This window comes from Athene noctua, chromosome 7 (genome assembly GCF_965140245.1).
Source record: "Athene noctua chromosome 7, bAthNoc1.hap1.1, whole genome shotgun sequence".
NCBI lineage: Eukaryota > Metazoa > Chordata > Aves > Strigiformes > Strigidae > Athene > Athene noctua.
This window is the reverse complement of record NC_134043.1, coordinates 18,554,488-18,575,527: the sequence shown is the minus strand read 5'-3', so window position 1 is coordinate 18,575,527 and position 21,040 is coordinate 18,554,488. Positions and strand designations below refer to the sequence as shown.

The 21,040-nt window shown below is 63.6% G+C and overlaps 2 protein-coding genes across 4 annotated transcripts; one reads left to right on the top strand and one right to left on the bottom strand.

Annotated features, from left to right (window-relative positions):
• Positions 1-126: 126 nt before the first annotated feature.
• Positions 127-2,856, bottom strand: INHA (inhibin subunit alpha). Its single transcript, XM_074910937.1, has 2 exons — positions 2,489-2,856; positions 127-1,815 (listed from the first exon to the last, which is right to left on the bottom strand). The coding sequence occupies exons 1-2, from the start codon at positions 2,853-2,855 to the stop codon at positions 1,082-1,084; spliced, it is 1,101 nt and encodes a 366-aa protein (XP_074767038.1). The 5' UTR covers position 2,856; the 3' UTR covers positions 127-1,081.
• A 1,351-nt stretch (positions 2,857-4,207) lies between these two features.
• OBSL1 (obscurin like cytoskeletal adaptor 1) lies at positions 4,208-21,014 on the top strand. Of its 3 annotated transcripts, XM_074910138.1 has the most exons (27): positions 4,208-4,331; positions 5,550-6,647; positions 7,399-7,668; positions 7,883-8,143; positions 8,492-8,797; positions 8,906-9,184; positions 9,281-9,556; positions 9,692-9,964; positions 12,425-12,697; positions 13,081-13,356; positions 13,438-13,710; positions 14,051-14,326; positions 14,549-14,824; positions 14,914-15,189; positions 15,459-15,740; positions 16,518-16,793; positions 16,921-17,196; positions 17,290-17,556; positions 17,715-17,984; positions 18,067-18,333; positions 18,635-18,901; positions 19,255-19,367; positions 19,531-19,684; positions 19,785-19,946; positions 20,101-20,205; positions 20,335-20,601; positions 20,866-21,014. In XM_074910138.1, exons 2-27 carry the CDS (start codon positions 5,609-5,611, stop codon positions 20,871-20,873), a joined length of 7,068 nt encoding a protein of 2,355 aa, XP_074766239.1. In that variant the 5' UTR covers positions 4,208-4,331; positions 5,550-5,608; the 3' UTR covers positions 20,874-21,014. The 3 variants fall into 3 exon arrangements, with proteins under 3 accessions (XP_074766239.1, XP_074766238.1, XP_074766240.1); XM_074910137.1 differs by having other exon boundaries at positions 9,281-9,964; XM_074910139.1 differs by lacking the exon at positions 15,459-15,740 and having other exon boundaries at positions 9,281-9,964.
• The last annotated feature ends 26 nt before the right edge of the window (positions 21,015-21,040 follow it).

Here is a 21,040-nt window from a genome sequence, read left to right as displayed (position 1 = left end):
GCTGCACCCGGTCCTTCGGGAGGAAGGGGTGGGAAGGGAATCCTGCGTAGCTGGGCTGGGGCGGGCAGCGTCGCTCCTCTGCCGTGGGACCTCCCCGCTCTCCCGTGGTGACTCAGTCGTTCCTGCAGTGCGGAGGCGGCTGCGGCCGGGGCAGCCCCCATCGGCCTGGCCCGGCAGGATCCCTCTCGCCGTGTTCCTCTGCGGTCCTGTCCCCAGCGAGGGGCCTGGTGAGGGGTTCCCCGTGCCTCCCCATCCTGCTGCACTGGGAGCAGAAGGGGTGCTGCCCTGCCCCATGCTCCCCAGCCCCGGGACTGGATCAGACCCAGCCACACCATGCTGATTTTGGCCAGCACACCCCAGTCACCTCTCTGGAACCCCAGGTCTGAACAGGATGCCTCTTGCAGCTCACCCATTTTCTCCCTCCTCCAGCCCCCAGGGAGCTTGCGTCCCACTGCACAACCACATGCCATTTCTGTGACTGTCTTTGATGGAAGCTGGTGTTTCCAGGCTGTTTCGATAAAGGGAACAGGCTTATTTCTCTCATCCCGTTAAGCTTTCCAACAGGCTGTGCCGCTGGGAGAGGGCTCGCTTGCAGCGCCACATGTGCTGCCAGCCCTGCCACTGGTGAGAAGTCCTGGCGTGGGCTCCCCTGACATCCCCATCCCTGCCTGGGAGCACAAGGAGGCTCTTGCACTCTGCAGCAGGAGCAGGACCCCAGTCTTTTGTGGTAGGGGGGGTGTGTGGAAATTGGGGGAGGGCAGCAAGGGGAGAGAAATGGGGGCTAAGCTGGTTGCAGACACCAGGCTGGCTTCAGCAGAGGGTTGGTGCCTCTGCCAGAGGCTGTGCCTGTCCCTGCCCCACCATGCCCTGGCTTACTCTGGGCTAGGACTGGCCCTGGGGCAGGTCTGACAGCTGCCCCAGGCCAGCCCAAAACTCTGGCTTGTGCAGGGGAGGGTAGGCACAGCCCAAACCACCCCCCGGCAGGTCCCTCTGGTCCCTGTGGCTTGGGGCTGGGGGTCTCCTGGGCAAGCAGCTTCTCCTGGTGGGGGAATCACGGTCTGGGGCCTGGCTGTGGCACACCCTAGACGCAGGTGCAGTCCTGGGCCAGGATGTTGGGCACTGTCTCGTACTTGAAGGAGTACCCGCCGTCGGAGGTGGTGCGGACGCGCAGGGAGCGCATGGTGCCGGGCAGGGCAGCGCAGCAGAGCTGCACGCCCAGGCGGTGACTCAGCCCGTGGCCCTCGGCGCAGCTCCCATGGCAGTACTGGAAAACGAAGCTGCTGGGATGCACAATCCACTTGTCCCAGCCCAGCTCCTCAAAGGAGATGTTGAGGGAAGCCCGGCGGCAGTTAGTGTGGGCAGCCAGGTCCTCGGACGGGCGCTGCAGCAGGCTCAGGGCAGCTGGGGACCAGGGCACGGCGGAGCGACGAGCCCTCTCACTGCCCTTGGCCCGGGTGGTGGCCACCAAGAAGGGCATCTTGTCCCCCTCAGCCAGGCAGGGGCAGCCAGGGCAGCGCACCAGAAGCACGAAGAGCGGCTGGGAGAGCTGAGGCAGCAGTGCCGGGGCGAAGTGAAACACTGTCCAGTGCTCAGGCGTCCGCACTGCCACGGCCGTCACCGGCACGCGGCCCTGCGGTGACAGGGTCAGCACGTCGGGGGCCGAGTGGTTGGGGACAGCTGAGGGGCCGGTGTAAAACCAGAGCTGGGCAGAGGTCACCACGCGGCTCAGGGTGTGTGCTGAGGGCTGGAAGAGGTAGGTGAAAATCCCTTCTTCCTCCAGCAGCTTGTCTGGCTGTGTGGGCTCACAGGGCACATCTGTGGGGAGGGTGGAAAGATGCTTAGGGTGTGAGCCCAAACCAGGGGGGGCAGTTCCTGATGCCGGGTGGGAGACGGGATGTTGCAGAGTCCCTGGGGTACTGGCAGGGTGCCCGGCTGCTGGCATGGGCTGTGGCAGGGTATGGGAGAGCTGATCACTATTGCGATGCAGCAGCCACTGCACTGCGCCCCGCAGCTGAGCCCTAAGCTGTTCCATTACTCTGCCCCCATCTTCCAGTGTCCTGCCTTATAGCTGGGCAACCTGACCCATCCCACAGCATCCTGCCCTGTCCCTTAGTATCCCATCCCGTTTCCCAGTATCCAGCCCCCTTCCCTAGCATCCCTCCCTATCCTAAGCTGCCTGCTCCTCAGTCCTCCCCATCTCTTCGCATCCTGCCTGGACCAGCATTTCCCTGGCCTCTCAGCACCCTCTTGTGCTGCCTGCCTCTCTCCCTGCCTGTGTCCTGGGCTGCTCTGCCTGTCCTTGCCTGCCATACCTTTCCACCTCCTGGCTCTCGACCAAAGCTCACCTGTGCCCCAGCCTGGTGTACCCTCTTTCTCTTCTCCCACAGACCACCACAGCAGCCCCTCTGTCCTGCTGCATCGGTGTTGCCCCAAGCCCCCAACTTTGCTTCACCCCTCTGCCCTCTCCATCCCACCAGGATGTTCTCACCTGTGGAAGGGAAGAGGATCACCTGGGAAGTGTCCTCCAGCTCTTCCGGCTCAACTTCAGCATTTTCAAGAACATCTCTCCGGTGTAGCTTCCTTGCATCCTTCTGGGGCTCCTCCTGGAGAACTGGGGGGCTCAGATGCTCCAGCACCCGAGCCCGCACCTTGGCCAGGATGAGCTGCCTGTCAGCACCAGCCCCAGTGCAGCTGGCCAGGGCGGCGGTGGGCAGCATGGCAGGCAGCAGGTGCAGGAGGAGCAGCATGACCATGGGGTGTGCAGTGGGCTGGCGGCTTGGGGGGCTCTGCCACAGGCTCCTGCCTGCCTGCCCAGCCCGTCTGCCTGCTGCGCTCCCCCCGGGGCAGGGTGGCATTGAGACCTATCTGACACTGACGCAAACGTCTGCTCGCTGCGAATATTATCTCTGGGCAGTGAAAGTGCTGAGACGTCTGGAATGCGAGGACTGCAAGGACAGTGTGGTCTGGGGGGGGACTGGCGCCTGGGCAGGGGGGTGTCAGGGGGGGGATGCTGCTGGGTGTATGGGACTGGGGATACTGAGCTGTGGGCACAGTGCTGCCAGGAAGATTCTCCTGCGCTGGCAGGGACAGAGGGGACACCCTGAAAGAGCTTTGCAGCTGCTGGTGTTGGGTGCCCCCCATGGTAGAGCAGCTGCAGATTTGGGGCTTCTGGGGGGACAGGTGGCAGCAACTGTGCACAGCAGGGACATCTGGGCAGCAACCTGGTGGGGTGCAGAGCCTGGCAAGGCCCTGGCATGGGGGGCATGTTCAGGGTGGCAGGCTGGGCACCCTCCTGCCAGGGATGACTGGGATGCCCCAGGGTCACAGGGCAGTCAGGATGTGAGGATGGGGCCCTGGGGAGGGTAGGCTGGGGTGTGGGGGGTCTGTGACATCTCCAGGGCAGCCAGGAGGCGGGTGAGGTCCTGGGAACATGAAGCAAGAGGGATGGCAAGAGGTCCCTCTACTGCCTCGGTCTGGGGAAGGCTGGGCCAGCTTCAGGGAGAGCAGAAGAGGTGAGGCAGAGCCAAGCCAGCTGGAGACCCCGCAGTGGTGCCAGGAGAAGGATCTTGGGGTGCTGTTTGGGCTGGCTGGCCATGGGCTCACTCCTGGGGTGGGAGCTGCAGGAAAGGCACAGGCTGAAGGGGACCCAGCATGTCCTGGCCTTCCTCCCACCACTGCCTGCAGTGACAGTGCCAGGTGTCCCCATCCAGCACCCCTGCCTGCCCTGCGGGGTGGTGGGCAGCCTCCGCACCCCCTCCAGTCCTCCCACAGCCCGCTGTCCTTCGTAACGTAGCCTGTACGTCACATCCCATCCCCTGCAGCCTCCAGTGCATCTCACAGCATCCAATGTGGCACATCCCACCCCGTGTGGCGTGTCCTGCGTGGCGTGTTCCAGCCCACGGCAGCCTGGTGTCCCATGCCACACAGCCCACGCTGTGCGTGCCAAACCGCACACCCCACACAGCGCCCCATGCCGCGCACCCCACACAGCGCGTTGCCTCCTGCCGCTGGCTGACCCAGCACCGAGGCACAGCCGGGTTTGCAGCACCCCAGATCTTTGGCGGGGGAATGCTGCCTGCCCGCTCCAGGCCGGGTGGCTCCTGCCCGGCTGCTATACATAGGTAGGCCAGCCCAGCCCCGGCGAGGCGCTGAAGGGAGCAGGCTCAGTCTTATCAACCCAGCGTGTCATCAGAGGGTATTTTTGGGGACAGCAGCTGCAGGCATTTGTAACGTTTGGTCCCTGTGCGTTGACACCCAGGAGCGGAGCTGGGGGAAGCGGCAGGAGCTGTGTGTCGGCACTGGGAGACACAGAGGAGAGGCGGCAGAGTGAGGTGCGTGTGTGGGGCAGGGGACTGGGCTGTGGGGCTGCATGGGGCAGGGCGATCGGGGAAGAGTGTGGTTGAAGAGGGCAATGGGGCAGCCGAACCATCAGGGCTGTGTGTGTTTGCAGGAGAGGCCATGGACTGACCCGTGGGTCAGGGGAGTGTGTGGGCAGGGAGGTGGCTCTGAATGGATGCACCATCCCAGGGGTAGGGGTCTGGGAGAAGCTGGTCCTGGTCACTGCCACTCCTTGGGAACCAACCCTCTCCCACTGTCCCCTCTGGTTGATTCAGGGAGTAATTTAGTTTCTCTTCCCCCCTGCCTGAGGGAGGCAGACATGCCCCTGCCCCAGCCATGATGTGGGCAAAGTCTGGAGTGCACTCGCCCAGGGGAGGCACAGGGCACCCTGCCCCACTCCTACCCGTGATAGTAGGCACAGTTACCCGCAGTGCTGGGGATGAAGGCCATGTCCTCCAGAAGCAGGGCCTGTCTCCCTAGCATTTCCTCTGGTCCCCTGGGGCTGATTATTTCCAGCCATGGCTTTCAATACCCAAGGACTGGATCCTGCCTATGGGCTCACCCTCTGGAGTGGGGAACCTGACCCTGGGAGAGCCCCGCTTTGCCCCAGGGCACGGCTCTGCGGGGTGACTACCAGGCACAGGGGGGTCTCCCCTGCTCCTCTGAGCCTGGGAGGAAGTTCTGGGATCCAGCCGGGTGCCTTGGTCCTGTGACAGCCCCGTAATCAGCACCTGCCCGCTGAGCCAGCCCAGATGCTGCCGGAATGCGGCTCTGCCACCACCCGATACTGTAGGAATGTCCGCGGGTGGGGAAGAGGCGGGCTGGGGCCGTCTTGCCTCCACCATCCCCCATCCCCAGCATCCAGCAAGCAGCCGCCTGCGCTCCCCATCTAGGCAGGGGTTCCCTGTCCCTGGACCTGCGGTCCTCTTTGCAACCCTGGGACGGGCTGTGTGTGCCCCGGCCCCTTGGGGTGTAAAGAGCTGCCTTTTGTCACCTCTCCTACTGCCACCGAGCTGGGAAATGGGTGATTTGGGCTGAGACAGGAGCATACCCAGTGGGGTTGGGGTGCTGAGAGCGAAAGTGATGCTCCTGCAGCATGGGGTCCATGCTGGGGGCTTTGCTCCAGGCATGGGTGCCTCCTTGTGGTGCTCCACGTCGGGTCGTCCGCTGAACCCTGAGTCCCCACCCTGCTTGGTCTGTGCATCTCCCAGGCTGATGATCCCCACTGCTGCTTCGGCCAGCCCCCTGCTGTGACCCTGGGGAGGTGGTGATGGAGGGATTTGGGGGAGCCCCCAGGTTCCTGGCCTACCCACGTGCCTTCACGGTGCAAAGTGGCACTGACGCGGTCCTGAGCTGCCAGATCACGGGTGACCCCCAGCCAAGCATCCTCTGGGAGAAGGACAAGACCCCGATCGAGCCCTCAGGCCGCTTCCATGTGGAGGCCAAGGGGGACCTGTACAGCCTGCTGGTGTCTCACACCACCCCCCAGGACAGTGGGCTCTACATCTGCAAGGCCAAGAACAGTGTTGGTGAGACCTACGCTGCTGCCACACTCAAGGTGGAGGCAGGGAAGCCCCAAGAGGAGGAGAGATGCTCAGGCAGTGAAGCACCTTCCTTCCTCGTTGCCCCCTCATCCACACGGGTGTGCCGGGGGGAGGATGTGATGTTTGCCTGCAGAGTGTCTGGGCAGCCCTGCCCGGTGCTGGAGTGGGAGAAGGATGGGCACAAGCTCTCTGATCTCTTTGAGAGCAGCCACTTTGCAGTGGGACAGGAGCCAGAGGACTGGCACTTCCTGAAGCTCTTTGGTGCTCGGCCCCCGGACGGGGGGGTGTACGTGTGCCGGGCACGCAGTGGCTCCCGGGAGGCCCTGGCTGCCGCCGTGCTTCTGGTTGAATCCCAGGCATCGTTGGATGGGCTCCCCAATGGTTCTCCTGCTGATGGCCCTGAGCCACCCTTGGAGAGGCAGCAGCGGCGGTGGCACACAGCAGGATGGCGTGCAGGACCAGAGACCTGGGTGCCCAATGGCGTGGTGCCAGCCAGGGTGCCAGGGGCCAAGGCATTTGCCGTGAGCGTGGGGAAGCATGCCAAGTTTCGCTGCTATGTTACCGGCAAGCCCAAGCCAGAAATTGTCTGGCAGAAGGACGGTGAGCCCCTTGCCCCTGGCCGCAGGCACCTTGTCTACGAGGACCGGGAGGGCTACTTCATCCTCAAGGTACTGTACTGCAAACCCCAGGACCAGGGGCTGTATGTCTGCACTGCATCCAACACTGCCGGCCAGACCCTCAGCGCAGTGCAGCTCCACGTGAAAGGTAGGAGAGTGCCCAAGCACTACTGGGGGCGGCCAGGTGCTGGGGGGTCCAAGGCTTTTCATCTGTCAGGGATGCGTCTGTGTGTGAGCCCAGCATCCTTGGGGTCCCTCCTGTCCTGTGCAGCTGGGGTCACCCCAGGCTCCTCCGGACAGAGCTGTGGGCTGGAAGCAGGGGATGTTGGGCTCTCTTGGGAGCTGTGTCCCCCTCCGTGCCCCTCTCTCCTTGAAAACAGAGAGGTGATGTCTCTGGAGGGCTGCGGGTGTCCAGCCACGAGTGGGGAGGGGTGACAGTGCCTTGGTGACAAATTCCCCTGGAAATGCTGAGTGGTTTTGGCGGGCAGCCCTGCAGGGCACAGCTCCAACTGTCTGCGCTGGCAGCAGCCCCATCCCCCAGAGCCACCCTACCAGTTGGGGACAGCCTGCGGCCGGGATGACCCGGCACCTGGTGCATCCCCTGCTGCACCCCACTGCTCCCCTCTGCTGAGATGCCTGCTGGGGCATGCTGGCATGCACACTCCTGTGTCCTCCAAAACTCCCTGCTGAGATGCTGGGGTCACCGCTGGGTCTCCCCAGGCCCTGGTCTGGTGGATGTCCTCCCTGGGACAGTGCCTGTCCCATGTAGGCCGAGGAGAGGAGGGCAGAGAAGGGCCAAGGGCTCAGTGGTATTTGCGAGCTGGAAATGCCCTGAACAAAGGGCTGCCGGGGCGTGCCATGCCCTGCATGCTCTCAGCACGCATCTCACCCGGTGTCAGAGCACCGGCTGCAGTTCCAGGTGCAGCTGGCAGATGTGGAGGTGGCAGAGCAGGAGGATGCCGTGCTGGAGTGCCAGGTGCCGCTGGAGACCATCCCCACCGCCTGGTATCTGGAAGACAGGGAGCTGCAGCCCAGCCACAAGTACGTGATGGAGGAGCGAGGCGTGGTGCGGCGCCTGACCATCCGTGATGCCCGCACTGATGACGACGGCATCTACCTCTGCCAGATGAAGGACAAAGGGCGCAGCATCGCTGAGGTGTCTGTCCGAGGTGCGGGTCAGGTCTCTGGTGTCATGGCTTTGCCTTCCTATCCCCCTTCTTGCCGGGCTCCCCACCGCCCCCTGCATCTACTTTCCCACCATTTAGCCGTGGTGCCTGCTGCTGCCTCTACTCAACCAAATACTGCTCCTCCTCTGTCACACCGCAGGGAGCCCACCCTGCACCCCAGCATCCCTCCCCAGCCCTCATACATCTCTTCCCGTAGGGATGATCGTGAAGCGGCTGCCACGGAAGCTGGATGTGATGGAGGGGGAGAATGCAGTTTTCTGTGTGGAGACGCGGGAGGCAGTGGAGGGGACCTGCTGGAGCCGGGATGGGCTGCAGCTGCGGGAGTCACCCCACACTGTGCTGAAGAGTTTTGGCAGGACACATCTGCTGGTGCTGGTGCATGTCACCCGCCAGGATGTGGGCATCATCTCCTTCACTGTTGGGGAGTCGCAGACGTCCTCCCAGCTCCGAGTCAAGTGTAAGCCCCAGGCTTGGAGGGGCTCTGTGTCCTCCGTCCTGCCCATTCACAGTGGGTGACAAGGGGGAGAGAAGGGATGGGCACCTACTACACTGGGGACATGATGCTGTGATGGCTTTTTGGGGAGGGGGGCTTTTAGCAAGGCTGCAGGGCCCCAACTTCTCTGGCACTTACAAACCCCTGTAACCAGCGCCATGCTACATGGGAGCAAGACCATCCTTTCCACCCTCTCCATCAGAGAGAGGATCCCCAAAGAAATAGGCTGTGTAGCCCCACTCAGCCCTTCTGCCACTCTGCCGGGAGCCTCACTGCTGCCCCCAAGCAGGCAACACAGGCTGTGACTTGCAGGTGTGAAGCGTGACCCTCCAAGCACACCGGTGGCAGCCGAGATGAGTGTGGTGGAGAGCAACGCAGCCCTGCTGGCCTGGTGCCCCGCGCCCGACGCCCACCTCCGCCCCCCCAGCCGCTACCTGCTGGAGCGGCGGGAGGTGGCGGGGGGTGAGTGGGTGCAGTGCCTCGCCACCGACCTGCCTGGCCGCATGCGGGTGCTGGGTGACAGCGTGCCCCGCGAGGCTGACTACTGCTTCCGCGTCTGTGCCGCCAACGAACACGGCAGGAGCAGTCCCGTGGAGTTCCCCGGCTCCGTGCATCTCGGTGAGGGTGCCCCACCTGGCTGCTGGCTCTCCCCAGAGCCAGCCAGGATGTTGTGCCATGGCACACTGCTGGTTGTTACCACTGGGGCTGAGTCCAGCTGCGCTCCAGCCCCGGCAGCTCGCCTGGAGAGGGGTCTGCAGGATGTGCGGGTGCAGGACGGCGAGGATGCTCAGTTTTCCCTGGAGCTGTCGGCCATGGTGAACGGCACTTGGTTCCTCGATGGTACCAGGCTGGGCGAGGAGGAGGAGGCATGTGGCCGGTGCAGCGTGCGGCACCGTGGGATGGAGCACTCACTGCTGATCCGGGGAGCACGGGTGGCTGACAGTGGCACCCAGGTCACCTTTGTGTCTGGTGAGGTGCGGGACTCAGCCACGCTGCACGTACAAGGTGAGCAGGAATCTTGCCCTGGGGTCCTGCTGAGAGAGGAGCAGCAGGGGCTCTCATGCTGGAGGATGCTTCTCACCCCTCTGTGATGTCTCTCAGCCCCACAGGTCCATATTGCTCCAGTGCCCGAGGCTGAGCGGCTCCGGGAGTTGCCGGCAGGGTTGCCCCTGCTGCTGGAGTGCCAGGTGTCCCCCCCGGGTGCCCCTGTCCGCTGGCTGAAAGATGGCGAGGCCGTGCCCCTGGATGACGTTATTGCAGTGCAGGCAGAGGGCTGTGTGCGGAGGCTGCTCCTCCGCTCAGCGGGTCCCCTGGACACTGGCGTGTACACCTGTGATGCTGGGGATGATGCCGTGAGCTTTGTGGTGACAGTGACCGGTGAGCTGGGGACCAATGCAGGAGCCTGGACCCCATCACCTGACAGTGCTCCTGCCCCTCTTCTTGCCTCCATGATGGGGCTGAAAACTGCTGTCAGTCAGGTGCCTGTGCCGAGCCCCATATTATCCCTGGCAGAGGCACCGGTGAGGATTGTCAGCTCCAATGAGGAGGCCCCCCACGCCTACATGGTCGGGCAGCGTGTGGAGCTGTGGTGCCAGCTGTCTCGCCCGGCAGCCCCGGTGCGCTGGTACAAGGATGGGGAGGAGTTGGAGGTGGGAGAGAGCCTGGTGCTGGAGCAGGAGGGGCCACGGCACCGGCTGGTGCTGCCCTGTGCCCGGCCACAGGACACAGGGGAATTCGTCTGCGATGCTGGCGGGGACTCTGTGTTCTACACTGTCACTGTGGCAGGTGGGTGTGATGCAGGAGGGTTGGCAGGGTCACACCTTTTGGGGCTTTCTTTGGTGGTGCAGGATGTCACAGCATGCGTTGCTGTCATTTGCTGCTCTGGGGATGCTCCTCAGAGATGCTCTTACCGGGTCCTCACCAGCATGTCGGTCAGTTTGCCGGGGTCTTTGTGACAGCTCTGGTGCGTAAAACCACCCAGACTGTCTGGCAAAGGGGACAGTTTGCTCTGCCGGTCCAAAATGCTCAAGCACCCAAGGGCATCCAGTACCTCCATGCCTGGGTGCTTGCCGGACCTCTGCCCTGGTCAGTAACCAAGTCCTTCTCTGAGGTCCTAAAAATAGGGGGCCCAGCACCTGGCATGGGGTCACTTGCAGCCAGACATCTCTCTGAGGGACGATGTTAATTGCTGAGCTGAAAATTAGTGGTTGCCTGGAGACTGACAGTTGGGTGGTGTTTGCTGGGTGGAAGCGGAGGATGGTGTCCCGCAGCGGCTGCCCCAGCCATGGAGTGGCTGTTGGCATCGCCGGCTGGCAGAGGATAATGAAAGCTGAAAGTGAGTGAAAGACTTCCCGTTGCTGGCCCTGAAACCCACAATTCCACAACCACAGGAAGGTGACTAGGGGCAGAGCTAAAGCCCTGTTAAAAGGTTCCGTGACCACAGCGGTAAAGCCTCTCCACAGTGTTAATAGGTGGCAAAGGGGCCAAAGTTGATGGCAGGGGATGTAGGAGTGAAGATGGGGTGACTGATGGGAGATGCTGGAAGAGTCAGTAAAGTGACTGCTGGGAGGGTGAAAAAGGGAGGGGGTTTTATGTGATGAAGGCAAAATCACCAGTGGGAAGGACAGGCAGTGTGGGCTTTGGGCAGAGGCAGGAGGCATAACCTGCCTCATGAGGGTAAAGGGCATGGAGAGCTCAGCTTCCTTAGGGTGGGAGAGGGGAACACCATCTGCTGAAGCTCAGCCTTTTGGCAGAGCAGCTTTGCATCACTTCAGCAGAAGGGTCTTAGAGAGGGTTTGGCCATCGGTGTCACTGGCGGTGCTGGGGATAGGTGCCAGGAGGCTCAGGCTGGCATTTCTCTGGCACAAGTGCTGGGCTGGCTGCTGCAGTCAGCACTGATGTGGCACGCTTGGGCTTCCCCGAGGCATCCCAGCTATCCCCCATGGACTGCTGCAGTACAGAGCCTGCCTGCCTCAAGCCCTGCCGCCCCCACACGCTTCTGGGTTTTCCAGCAGCTGCCGAGCGCTGGGGCTCCATCGCAGCTGGCAATGGGGCTGGGGACAGCGGTGCTGCCCACTGAGGGCTGGCACATCGCCCCCTTCCTCACTTCAGTGCCATTCAACATCTCCAGCTGCACTTCAGTGACGTGATTGCTTTTAGCAGGCCCAGGGAGTCAGGCAGCCGCTGCGCGTTTGATCAGGGAGCCGGGCGGATGCGGGCTCAGCGTGGTGCAGGTTGAGTGCTGCAAACTGGCGCCACTCCGCTCCCACGTGCTGCAGGGTTGCAGTATGCTGCTGAGCCTGGGCATCGCGGCTGGAAGCTGTCTGGGAAGTTTGCTGCCCAGACACCCAGCACGGGGCAGCTGTGGGCCGTGAGAAGGGCAGGTCGCTGCCCAGCCACTGGTGGCATGCTCCAGTGCCAGGTGTGCCAGGTGTGCCCTCCCAGAGCCACCCATGGCAGAGTCTAGCCCAGCTACAGCCCACTGCAACACGCATGGCTGGGCAGATGGTGTTGCCTGTGGCAGGTAGGATCACATCCTGACCTTGTCTCAGGAGAGAGGAGGGCTGGTCACCTAAAGCTTGTACTGGGAGCCCCTCTGCCTTTAGAGATCTGACTCGAGTCAGTGGGGGGATGTGAGCAGTGCCACACATTTTGTGTGTAACCCATTAACAGTGTTTAGTGAGCACTGTGATCTGGCATGCGGTCCTGGGCCCTGGTGAGCTGGAGGGATGGGGCTGCTGGCCCCAAGCGAGCCACATGCCTACACTGCAGTGTCAGCAAATGCCAGGCCAAGACAGAAGCACCAGCCAAGACCTGGTAGCCTCCAAAATGGGGATACAGGCAGAGGGGTGGGCACCCCCTGGTAGGGCAGCCACAGGGGTTAGTGCTGGTAACAGAGATGGCAATTAGTAGTGCTGGGGCTCAGTAATGAGGTGTTTGCCTACCTGCATCCCCACTCCACATCCCTCAGCTCCATCCTGGGGCAGAACAGGGCAGGAACCATGGGCACAAGGGCACAGCAGCAATTTACACCCAGGTGAAAGCCAGGTGTCCCTCCTGGGTGTGGTGGGTGAGGAGAAGACAGAACCCAGGGCAGGGCAGCCCTGACTCTTGTGGATGAGGTGGTGCCTTCCAGCCTTAAAGCCAATGAGCCAGTGAAGCCACCACTCCACGCTGGGCTGTGACTGCCACCATCACCTGCTCTGGTCTTTACATCCTGTCTGAGCCCCACATTATCCCTGGCAGAGGCACCGGTGAGGATCGTCAGCTCCAATGAGGAGGCCTCCCATGCCTACATGGTCGGGCAGCGTGTGGAGCTGTGGTGCCAGCTGTCTCGCCCGGCAGCCCCAGTGCACTGGTACAAGGACGGGGAGGAGGTAGAGGCAGGAGAGAGCCTGGTGCTGGAGCAGGAGGGGCTGCGGCACTGGCTAGTGCTGCCCTGCGCCCGGCTGCAGGATGCAGGGGAGTTCGTCTGCGACGTCGGCGGGGACTCTGCTTTCTACACCGTCACTGTGGCAGGTAGGTGCAATGCAGAGCTACATCCCTCTCATCCTCCTCCCTCTACCCCAGCTACCTGTTCATGCTGCCATCCCACTGGCAGCTGCAGCATCTCAGCTGCCCCATGCCTCCTCATGAACAGCTCCTTCCCCATGCCCCTGGGCTGGAGAGGGATGCAGGCAGGGGCAGGTCATCTGCTCTGTCTCCTCCTACAGCCCTGTGCCATGCTGTCCCACCACACTGCAGGGCACAGCCATGCTGCCTGCCCATAGGTTATGCCACCTCAGTCCTGGTGCTCCCTCACCTTTCAGCTACCAGCACTGCAGGGCTGGGATGACCCTGGCCACTGGCCCCCTGGGCAGGTAGGATGGAGGCCAAGTGACAAAAGGTCTTGGTCCTCTCAGCCCCGCAGGTCCACATTGCCCCAGTGCCTGAGGCACAGCAGCTCCAGGAGGTGCTGGCAGGGCTGCCCCTGCTGCTGGAGTGTCAGGTGTCCCCCCCAGATGCCCCTGTCCACTGGCTGAAGGATGGCGAGGCCGTGGTCCCGACTGAGGTCCTGACCATCTGCTCAGAGGGAAGCTCAAAGAGGCTGCACATCCTCGCAGCCGCACCATCCCACTCGGGGACGTACACCTGCGATGCCGGGGATGATGCCACCAGCTTCAGGGTGACTGTGAGCGGTGAGCTGCCCGGGGAGTGCCTGTCCTCATGTGGGGCTCACCCAGCGCCGAGACTGAGGCACACCATGTGTCCCCTGGCAGAGGCGCCAGTGAGAATCGTCAGCTCTAATGAGGAGGCCCCTCACACCTATGTGGCTGGGCAGCGCGTGGAGCTGTGGTGCCAGCTATCCTGCCCGGCGGCCCCGGTGCACTGGTACAAGGACGGGGAGGAGGTGGAGGCAGGAGAGAGCCTGGTGCTGGAGCAGGAGGGGCCATGGCACCAGCTGGTGCTGCCCTGTGCCCGGCCGCAGGACGCAGGGGAGTTCGTCTGCAACGCCGGGGATGTGTCTGTCTCCTACCACATCTCGGTGGCAGGTTGGTGGCACAGCAGGGTTGTCCTGTGAAGGGCAGCATTACCCCGGCTTTGTGCCATGGGGTCCCCAGCCCTGGTCCCTGCCCTCAGCATCGTGGAGGAGGGGGTGCAGCTGCATCACCCAGGGGCTGGTGTGTGCCCCCCTCCAGCCATGCTGGGCTGGCACTGCAGGACTGCTGCCCCTGCCCTCCAGCAGCTCCTGCTCCTTTGCACTGGGGTGAGAGGCTGTAGCATCCACGCAGCCCCTTGGGGACAGGGACACAGGTGACGGTAAGTAGGGACAGCAGAGGCAGGAGCGATGCAGAGAGCAAGTCTCACACCCTTCCTCCGCATCCCCGGCAGAGCCGCCAGTGAGGATCCTGCACCCTGCACAGCGCTCGCTGGAGCTGCCAGTGCAGGTGCCGGGGCGCGTGGAGCTGCGGTGCAAGCTGTCCGTGCCGGATGCACCCGTGCGCTGGTTCAAGGATGGGCTGGAAGTGGATGAGACTGACAACCTGCTGCTGCTGGCAGAGGGGCCCTGGCGCTGCCTCCACATCCCCAGGAGCAGCGCAGAAGATGCAGGCGAGTACATCTGCGAGAGCAAGGATGAGGCTGTCTCCTTCGATGTCAAGGTGTCAGGTAAGTGGGAACCCAGGAGCAGGGAGATGCTGATGGCGCTCTGGCCACGGGATCTTTCCCAGCCTGGGTGAGAGGGACTGGCTTCTCTGTGGTGATGAAGCCAGTGGGTGCCCACCCCCTGGCCACCCAGCACAGGTGCTCACCTGGGGCTGGCAGCAGGGGCATCCCTGGGGCCACATTGTTCCCGTGTTACTTTGCATAACAGCCATGTCATCCTTGCAGAGCCACCGGTGAGGATCCTGCAGCCCCGCAGACCTTTCCCTGTAGTGACAGTGCCCCCGGGGGAGACAGTGATGCTGGACTGTGAGCTGTCCCATGCAGATGCTCCAGTGTTCTGGGCCAAAGAGGGCACCAGGCTGGAGGCTGGGGGCAGCCTGGTCCTGGAAGAGGAGGGTGCCCACCGCCGCCTGGTCATCCCCACGGCCCAAGCTGAGCACTCTGGAAAATACATCTGCACTGCTGCCGATGACACAGTGACCTTCACTGTCCAAGTGTCAGGTGAGCAAGAGGCTGTGGGGAGAGCCTGGGGGGGTTGCTGGGTGCACGCTCGCCGGTGACTCCAGCTCTGTTGGTGTTCGGTGCTGCAGATCCACTGGTCAGGATCCTGGAGAGGGACGTCCTGCCGACCCGCCGGCTTTGCCGGGCTATGGAGGACCTGGTGCTGGAGGTGCACCTCTCACACGCCCACAGGGAGGTGAAGTGGTACAAGGACGGAGAAAAGCTGCAGGACACGGGGCGTGTGCGGCTGGAGGAGGACGGGGCACACCGCTCCCTTGTCGTCCTGGGTGCCACGGGCAGGGACGCAGGGGAGTACCTGTGTGACACTGGTGATGACAGCATCGTCTTCTTTGTCACTGTGGAAGGTGAGTGGGAGGTCCGGGGGGGGACGGCCAGAGGGGCGAGGACTGAGGTGGGTCCCTGGCTGCTGCCAGACTTGTGTGAGGCTGGGCTGGGTGTCAACAAGCATGGGGAGGCTGGTGGGGGACACGCAGGGAGCGGGCTGTCCCCATGCAGGGTCTCTGTGAACACCCCTGCACTGCCCAGCTGCAGCCAGAGGAGGTTTGAACAGGATCCAGCCATTGCAGCACCCAGCACAGGCTGCGGCTCCTGTGGTGACAGCCCGTCTCTTCAGTCCCAGAGCCACCGGTGACCATTGTGGGCAGCACAGGCACTGTGGAGCACCACTGCTTGGTGGCTGGAGAGGACCTGGTGCTGGCTTGTGAGCTCTCCCGGCCTGATGGCACCGTGCGCTGGCTCCGGGATGGCCAGGAGGTGCAGCCGGGTGAGCGGGTGCAGGTCAAGGCCTGCGGGGTGCTGCGGCAGCTCACCGTCTGTGGGGTGCAGCCCAGTGACACAGGGTGCTACGTCTGTGATGCTGCCAGTGACCGCATGGTGACAAGCGTGGAGGTGTCGGGTGAGCTGGCAGGAACTCAGAGCTCCTGGGACCCCCCAGCATGGTGGGATCATGCCACAGCCCTGGGTGAGGGGAGGGGACGCCTCTGTGGCAGAGGCCAGGGTGCAGCATGTCAGAGGAGGACAGGATCCCTGTCCCCAATCTTGCAGGACCCCTTGGTCAGAAAGGAACATGTCAGGGTCATGGCGAGACATGTCCCTCCCACCTCCCCCAGCCAGGGGCTGGTTAAATTTAGCTTTGGCCAGCTCCCAGGCGCCGCTCCTCCTGCTTCAGCTGCCAAGGTCTGAGCTCAGCCTGGACCTTTATCAGCTGGAGACAGAGGGCTGGGCAGGGTGGGAGAGGGTCTGGTGCAGGCAGGTGTCCCAGCTCACGAGCCAGGCACTCAGGATGGGGAACACACTGAAATTAACGGCCCCCAACCCAGCAGCTGAGCTGCCTGTGCAGGGAGGGATGCAGGAGTGATGGGCTCTGCCTCCATCTCTGCCTGGATCCCCTTCCCTAAGGGGACCTTGAGCTGCCAGACCCCACCAGCCAGCACACCTGCCCCACTAGGACCCCCGACTGATCCCATTGTGACCCCCAGCCAGTCCCACAGCAACTCACAGCCACTCGCAGAGTCTCACAACTGGATGTACCATCAGTCCCAAAGCCCTCCTTCTCCACGGTGACTCACTGTGGGCATCATCACCACCTCTCTGCTCACAGTAGTCCCATCCCTGTGCTGCCCCACACTGTGGGGACACCTCTGAGCCCTGCCTTGTCCCCTACACCCCCCAGCCCAGCCTGTGCGCATTGTCAACAAGGAGGAGGCACAAAGCCCGCTGGAGGTGCTGGAGGGGGACAGTGTGACACTGGTGGCCCGGCTGTCCCCGGAGACAGCAGCGGTGCAGTGGCAGAAGGACGGACAGACGCTGTGCTCGGGTGGGCGGCTGCTAGTGTGCAGCGAGGGCCCCACACGAAGCCTCACCATCAAGCAAGCAGAGCTGGGCGATGGTGGCATCTTCCTTTGTGATGCTGGTGATGACGAGGTGCATTTCATGCTGCATGTGAAAGGTGAGTCTGGAGGCATCCCTCACCCATGCCAGGGGGCCCTAGCCCCACACCGGAATGCTTCATGCCCCCATCCCACACCGGTGCTACCGGCAGGGGCATGGCTGAGCCCACTGCTCCCCCGGTGCAGAGGTACCTGTGCTGTTCGTGAACAAACGGGAGGAGCGGGAGAAGCTGCTGGTGCTGGAGGGTGGCAGTGCTGTGCTCTCCGCTGTTGCCTCCACGGATCGAGCCAACATCACCTGGCTGGGCCCGCAGCGGGCAGCGGTGGCCGGGGAGCGCTGTGAGCTGCGGCAGGACGGCCGCGTGCACAGCCTCATTCTTCACAACGTGGCCAAGGAGGATGCCGGCACCTACACCTGCCTCTCCCCCGAAGACCAGATGCAGTTCGACTTGAGCGTCCGAGGTGGGTGGGGGGGAGGGGAGGGCAGTGGGGGTGCCCAGGGAACCCCCCCCCATGGCGGCAGCGGGTGCTGACGTGGGGGGTTTGGCCGTGCAGAGCTGCGGGTGAAGTTCCTGCGCGGGCTGTCGGATGTGCGTGTGCGGCAGGGCGAGCGGGCGGTGCTGTGGTGCGAGCTCTGCAAGGCGCGGGGCGACGTGGTGTGGCGGAAGGACGGACAGGCGCTGGCACCCAGCCCTCGCCGGCAGATGATGGCAGAGGGGCGAGAGCGCTCGCTGGTGCTGAGCCGCGTACAGCCTGAGGATGCCGGCGAGTACTGCTGCGAGTCCAATGATGACCAGACACTGGCAACACTGACAGTGCAGGGTGAGCTGTGCCCAAGGCTTGGCCACCACCCTGGGGACCCCTGTGCCATGGGGGTGGTGGGGAACCTGGGCATAGTGATGGCAGGGGGGTGATGAGATGCTCAGTGGCTTTGCAGGATGGGGTGTCCCCAGTGCCATGCCTCAACGCCCTGTCTGCAGTCCCCAGGGTGGTGGAGATCATCACAGAGCTGCAGAGCCTGACAGTGCTGGAAGGGGAGGATGCCACCTTCAAGTGCCTGGTGTCCCCTGAGGATGTGGCCATGATCTGGCAGCTGAATGGCCAGCCCATGGTCCCCAGCAAGCGGCTGCTGGTGACAAGGAGTGGGCTGTGCCACAGCCTTACCCTCCGGCAGTGCCAGCCAGGTGATGCAGGCACTGTGACAGCCAATGCTGAGGGGCTGGTGAGCACAGCCCGGCTGAGTGTGCAAGGTGAGGGGGAAGGAGCTGGCTGGGGCACAGCCCAGGGCACAGCCCCAGGGCTAGCTGCTGACCCGGCGCACGGGCTGTGCAGAGGCGCAGGTGCTGTTCGTGCGGAAGCTGCGGGACAAGGTGGCAGAGGAGCAGGGGGATGTGTGCCTGGAGGTGGAGGTGAGCCACGAGGCCGCCGAGGTGCAGTGGCTGAAGCAGGGCATCCTCCTCCAGCCGGGCAGCAAGTACCAGCTGCAGGAGTTGGGGTGTCGGCGCACCCTCACCATCCGCTGCCTCGGCCCTGCCGACCGTGGCACCTACCGCTGCGAGACCCTGCACGACCGCACACAGGCCAAACTCTGCGTGGAGCGTGAGTACCACGCTGGGGACAGGAATGGGGAGGGGCATGGCGATGGATGGGGATGAGGACAGGGAGGGCACCTGCCTGCTGCAACTACACTGCTGGCTGGAGGAGGGACTGTGGGCAGAGATGGGACTTGGCTGGAAGGGGTGGTTGAGCAGAGAGGTGAGTGTTGTGCTTGGGAATGGGCAGGGGTGGGAGCCTGGTAAAAAGGGCTGGATTTAGGAGATTGCTCCAGCAAGTACAGGCTGGGGAGCCAGGGGCTCTGAGGTGGAGCAGGCACCTGCTCACGGACACGGGTCCCTTGCAGCCCGGAAGGTGTCAATCCAGATGCCGCTGGCAGATGTGGAGACCTTTGAGAAGGAGACGGCCACCTTCCACCTGGAGCTGTCTCACCCTGGTGTGCCCGGGGTCTGGACGCGGGACGGCATCCGGGTGAAGCCCAGCAGCACGTGCCGGATCAGCACTATGGGCTGCGGGCACAGCCTGACACTGGAGGGGCTGTCGCTGGAGGACTCGGGCACCGTCACCTTCACTGCTGACACCCTGCGCTGCAGTGCCCGCCTGCTTGTGCGGGGTACGGTTGCTGAGGCAGGCTTAGGGGCACGCATGGCACTGGTGCTGCCCATCCTGCAGCCGTTCAGTCCTCGGGCAGATGCCAGGGCTGAGCTGGGCCACTCTGGGCACATGCTGGCAGGTGTCCCCCTGTCCCCAGGGAAGAGATGTGAGCTGAGCAGTGGGGACCCCCTGGCCAGGGTCTGGGTCCAGAGCCAGCTGGGACACCAGTGATGAGTGCTTGCCTATGGTGGTGCCCCAGGAAGTGCCACCCTCACCCTATGCCGAGATGTCCCAGACACAGCTCCCCATCCCTGCACCCCAAGCCCATGTCTTTCACCTCCAAACCTTCCTGCCCTGTGTCCTCCCCCTCAGAGCCTCCAGTCACTATGGTGAGGGTCCCACGAGACCTGGGGGTCCCAGAGACAGGGGTTGCCAGCTTCGAGTGTGAGCTGTCTCGCTCCAACGCGCAGGTGAAGTGGTTCAAGGTGAGGATTCACCCCAGTCGCTTTGAGCAGCACCCAGCAGTGTCCGCCCCACTTAGCCCCCTGCCTGCTGCCTTCCCTTGCCAGGGCTGGGGGCAAGGGAGATGGGGGACATAGCAGTGGGGTGCTGCCTGCTTGCACCCCTGAGCACGCTCTCCCCTGGTAGGATGGGCAGGAGCTGTGGCCGGGACCCAACTGCCGCATCTACTCAGCGGGTCGGCGCCGCATCCTGCAGCTGAGCCGCTGTGAGACGGCTGACGCTGGCATCTACACCTGCGATGCGGGCGACTGCCGGGCCTCTGCCATGCTCCATGTCCAGGGTACAGCCACACAGCTCCTGGGGGCATGTACACCCCAAACCCTGCGCTGCCTGTTACCCCTCACCCTTGGTCACCCTGTCACCTTGACCCTCACCCACAGAGCGCCAGGTCCGCATCGTGCAGGACCTGCAGGATGCCCAGGTACAGGAGGGTGACAACGCCGTCTTCACCTGTGAGGCATCACATGGGGATGTGAAGGGCGAGTGGTTCCGGGATGGGGAGAAAATTAAGGTCTCCAGCACAGTGAAGATACGGCAAGAAGGTGGGGGTGCAGGTGGCCTCACACCCAGTCTGGGGCCAGAAGGGGACAACTTCATAGGGGAGTTTATGTCAACAAAAGGGGGGGGGGTGTCTCTGCCCCCTTGCCTGCCATGGGTGCCCATCACCACCCCTTGAGCCAGCCCCTCTCTCCCCAGGGACCCGGCATTTCCTGCTGCTCTGTGGCGTGCACCCCAAGGACGCGGGACTCATCTGCTTCACAGCTGGGGCGGCTGTCTCGGAGGCCAGCCTGCGGGTGGAAGGTACCAGCATGGGGTGTGAGGGCTGGTCGGGCTCCAGCACCAGGGCTGGGGTGCACCCAGGTCAGCTCGTAGGGTCCTGATGAGACCCCGCTCACCCCACGATGCCAACGGCTCCCCTCCGCCTGCCAGCGCTGCCCATCCGCATTGTGAAGCCGCTGAGGGATAAGACGGTGCTGGCACGGCACAAGGCAACGCTGGAGTGCACCGTGTCCCATGCCCGGGGCCGGGTGCGCTGGCTCCGCGGGGACACCGAGATCTTTGCCGGTGACAAGTACGAGATCTGCAATCTGGACTGCTACCGCACACTCATCATCCACCGCGTGGGCCCCGAGGACGAGGACTCGTACACCTGCGACGCCTTCGATGACCGCTCCACTGCCCGGCTCCTCGTGGAGGGTGAGGGGGCACCCGGGGGGGGGGGGGGGGGGAGGGGAACACATCACGGGGGGCTGGCAGTGCCAGCAGGCCTCACAGCAGAAGCTACAGCAGGGGCCCTGTCCCCATGCCCTACTGCTTGCAGAGGTCTGAGCACTGGGGTGGGGAGAGCAGCCTGGATATGGGACCAGGGGTCTGTGGCCCCCTTGTCTGGGACACCACTTTTGGGTGCCCCACCAGCTCCAAGGATGTTGCTGCTCTCCCTGATGCTCATTGCCCCCGCAGGGAGCTAGGAGCCAGGATGCACACAGACAGATGGCCGCTGCTGCTGGAATACGGGGACATGCTTCCCCTGGGATGTACGGACACACAGACACCAATCCCAGCCTTCTCTGGCCTCAGGGCTCTGCATTAAACAGCTTTTTTTTTTCTGACATGGCTTCTTCCACCCCATCGATCT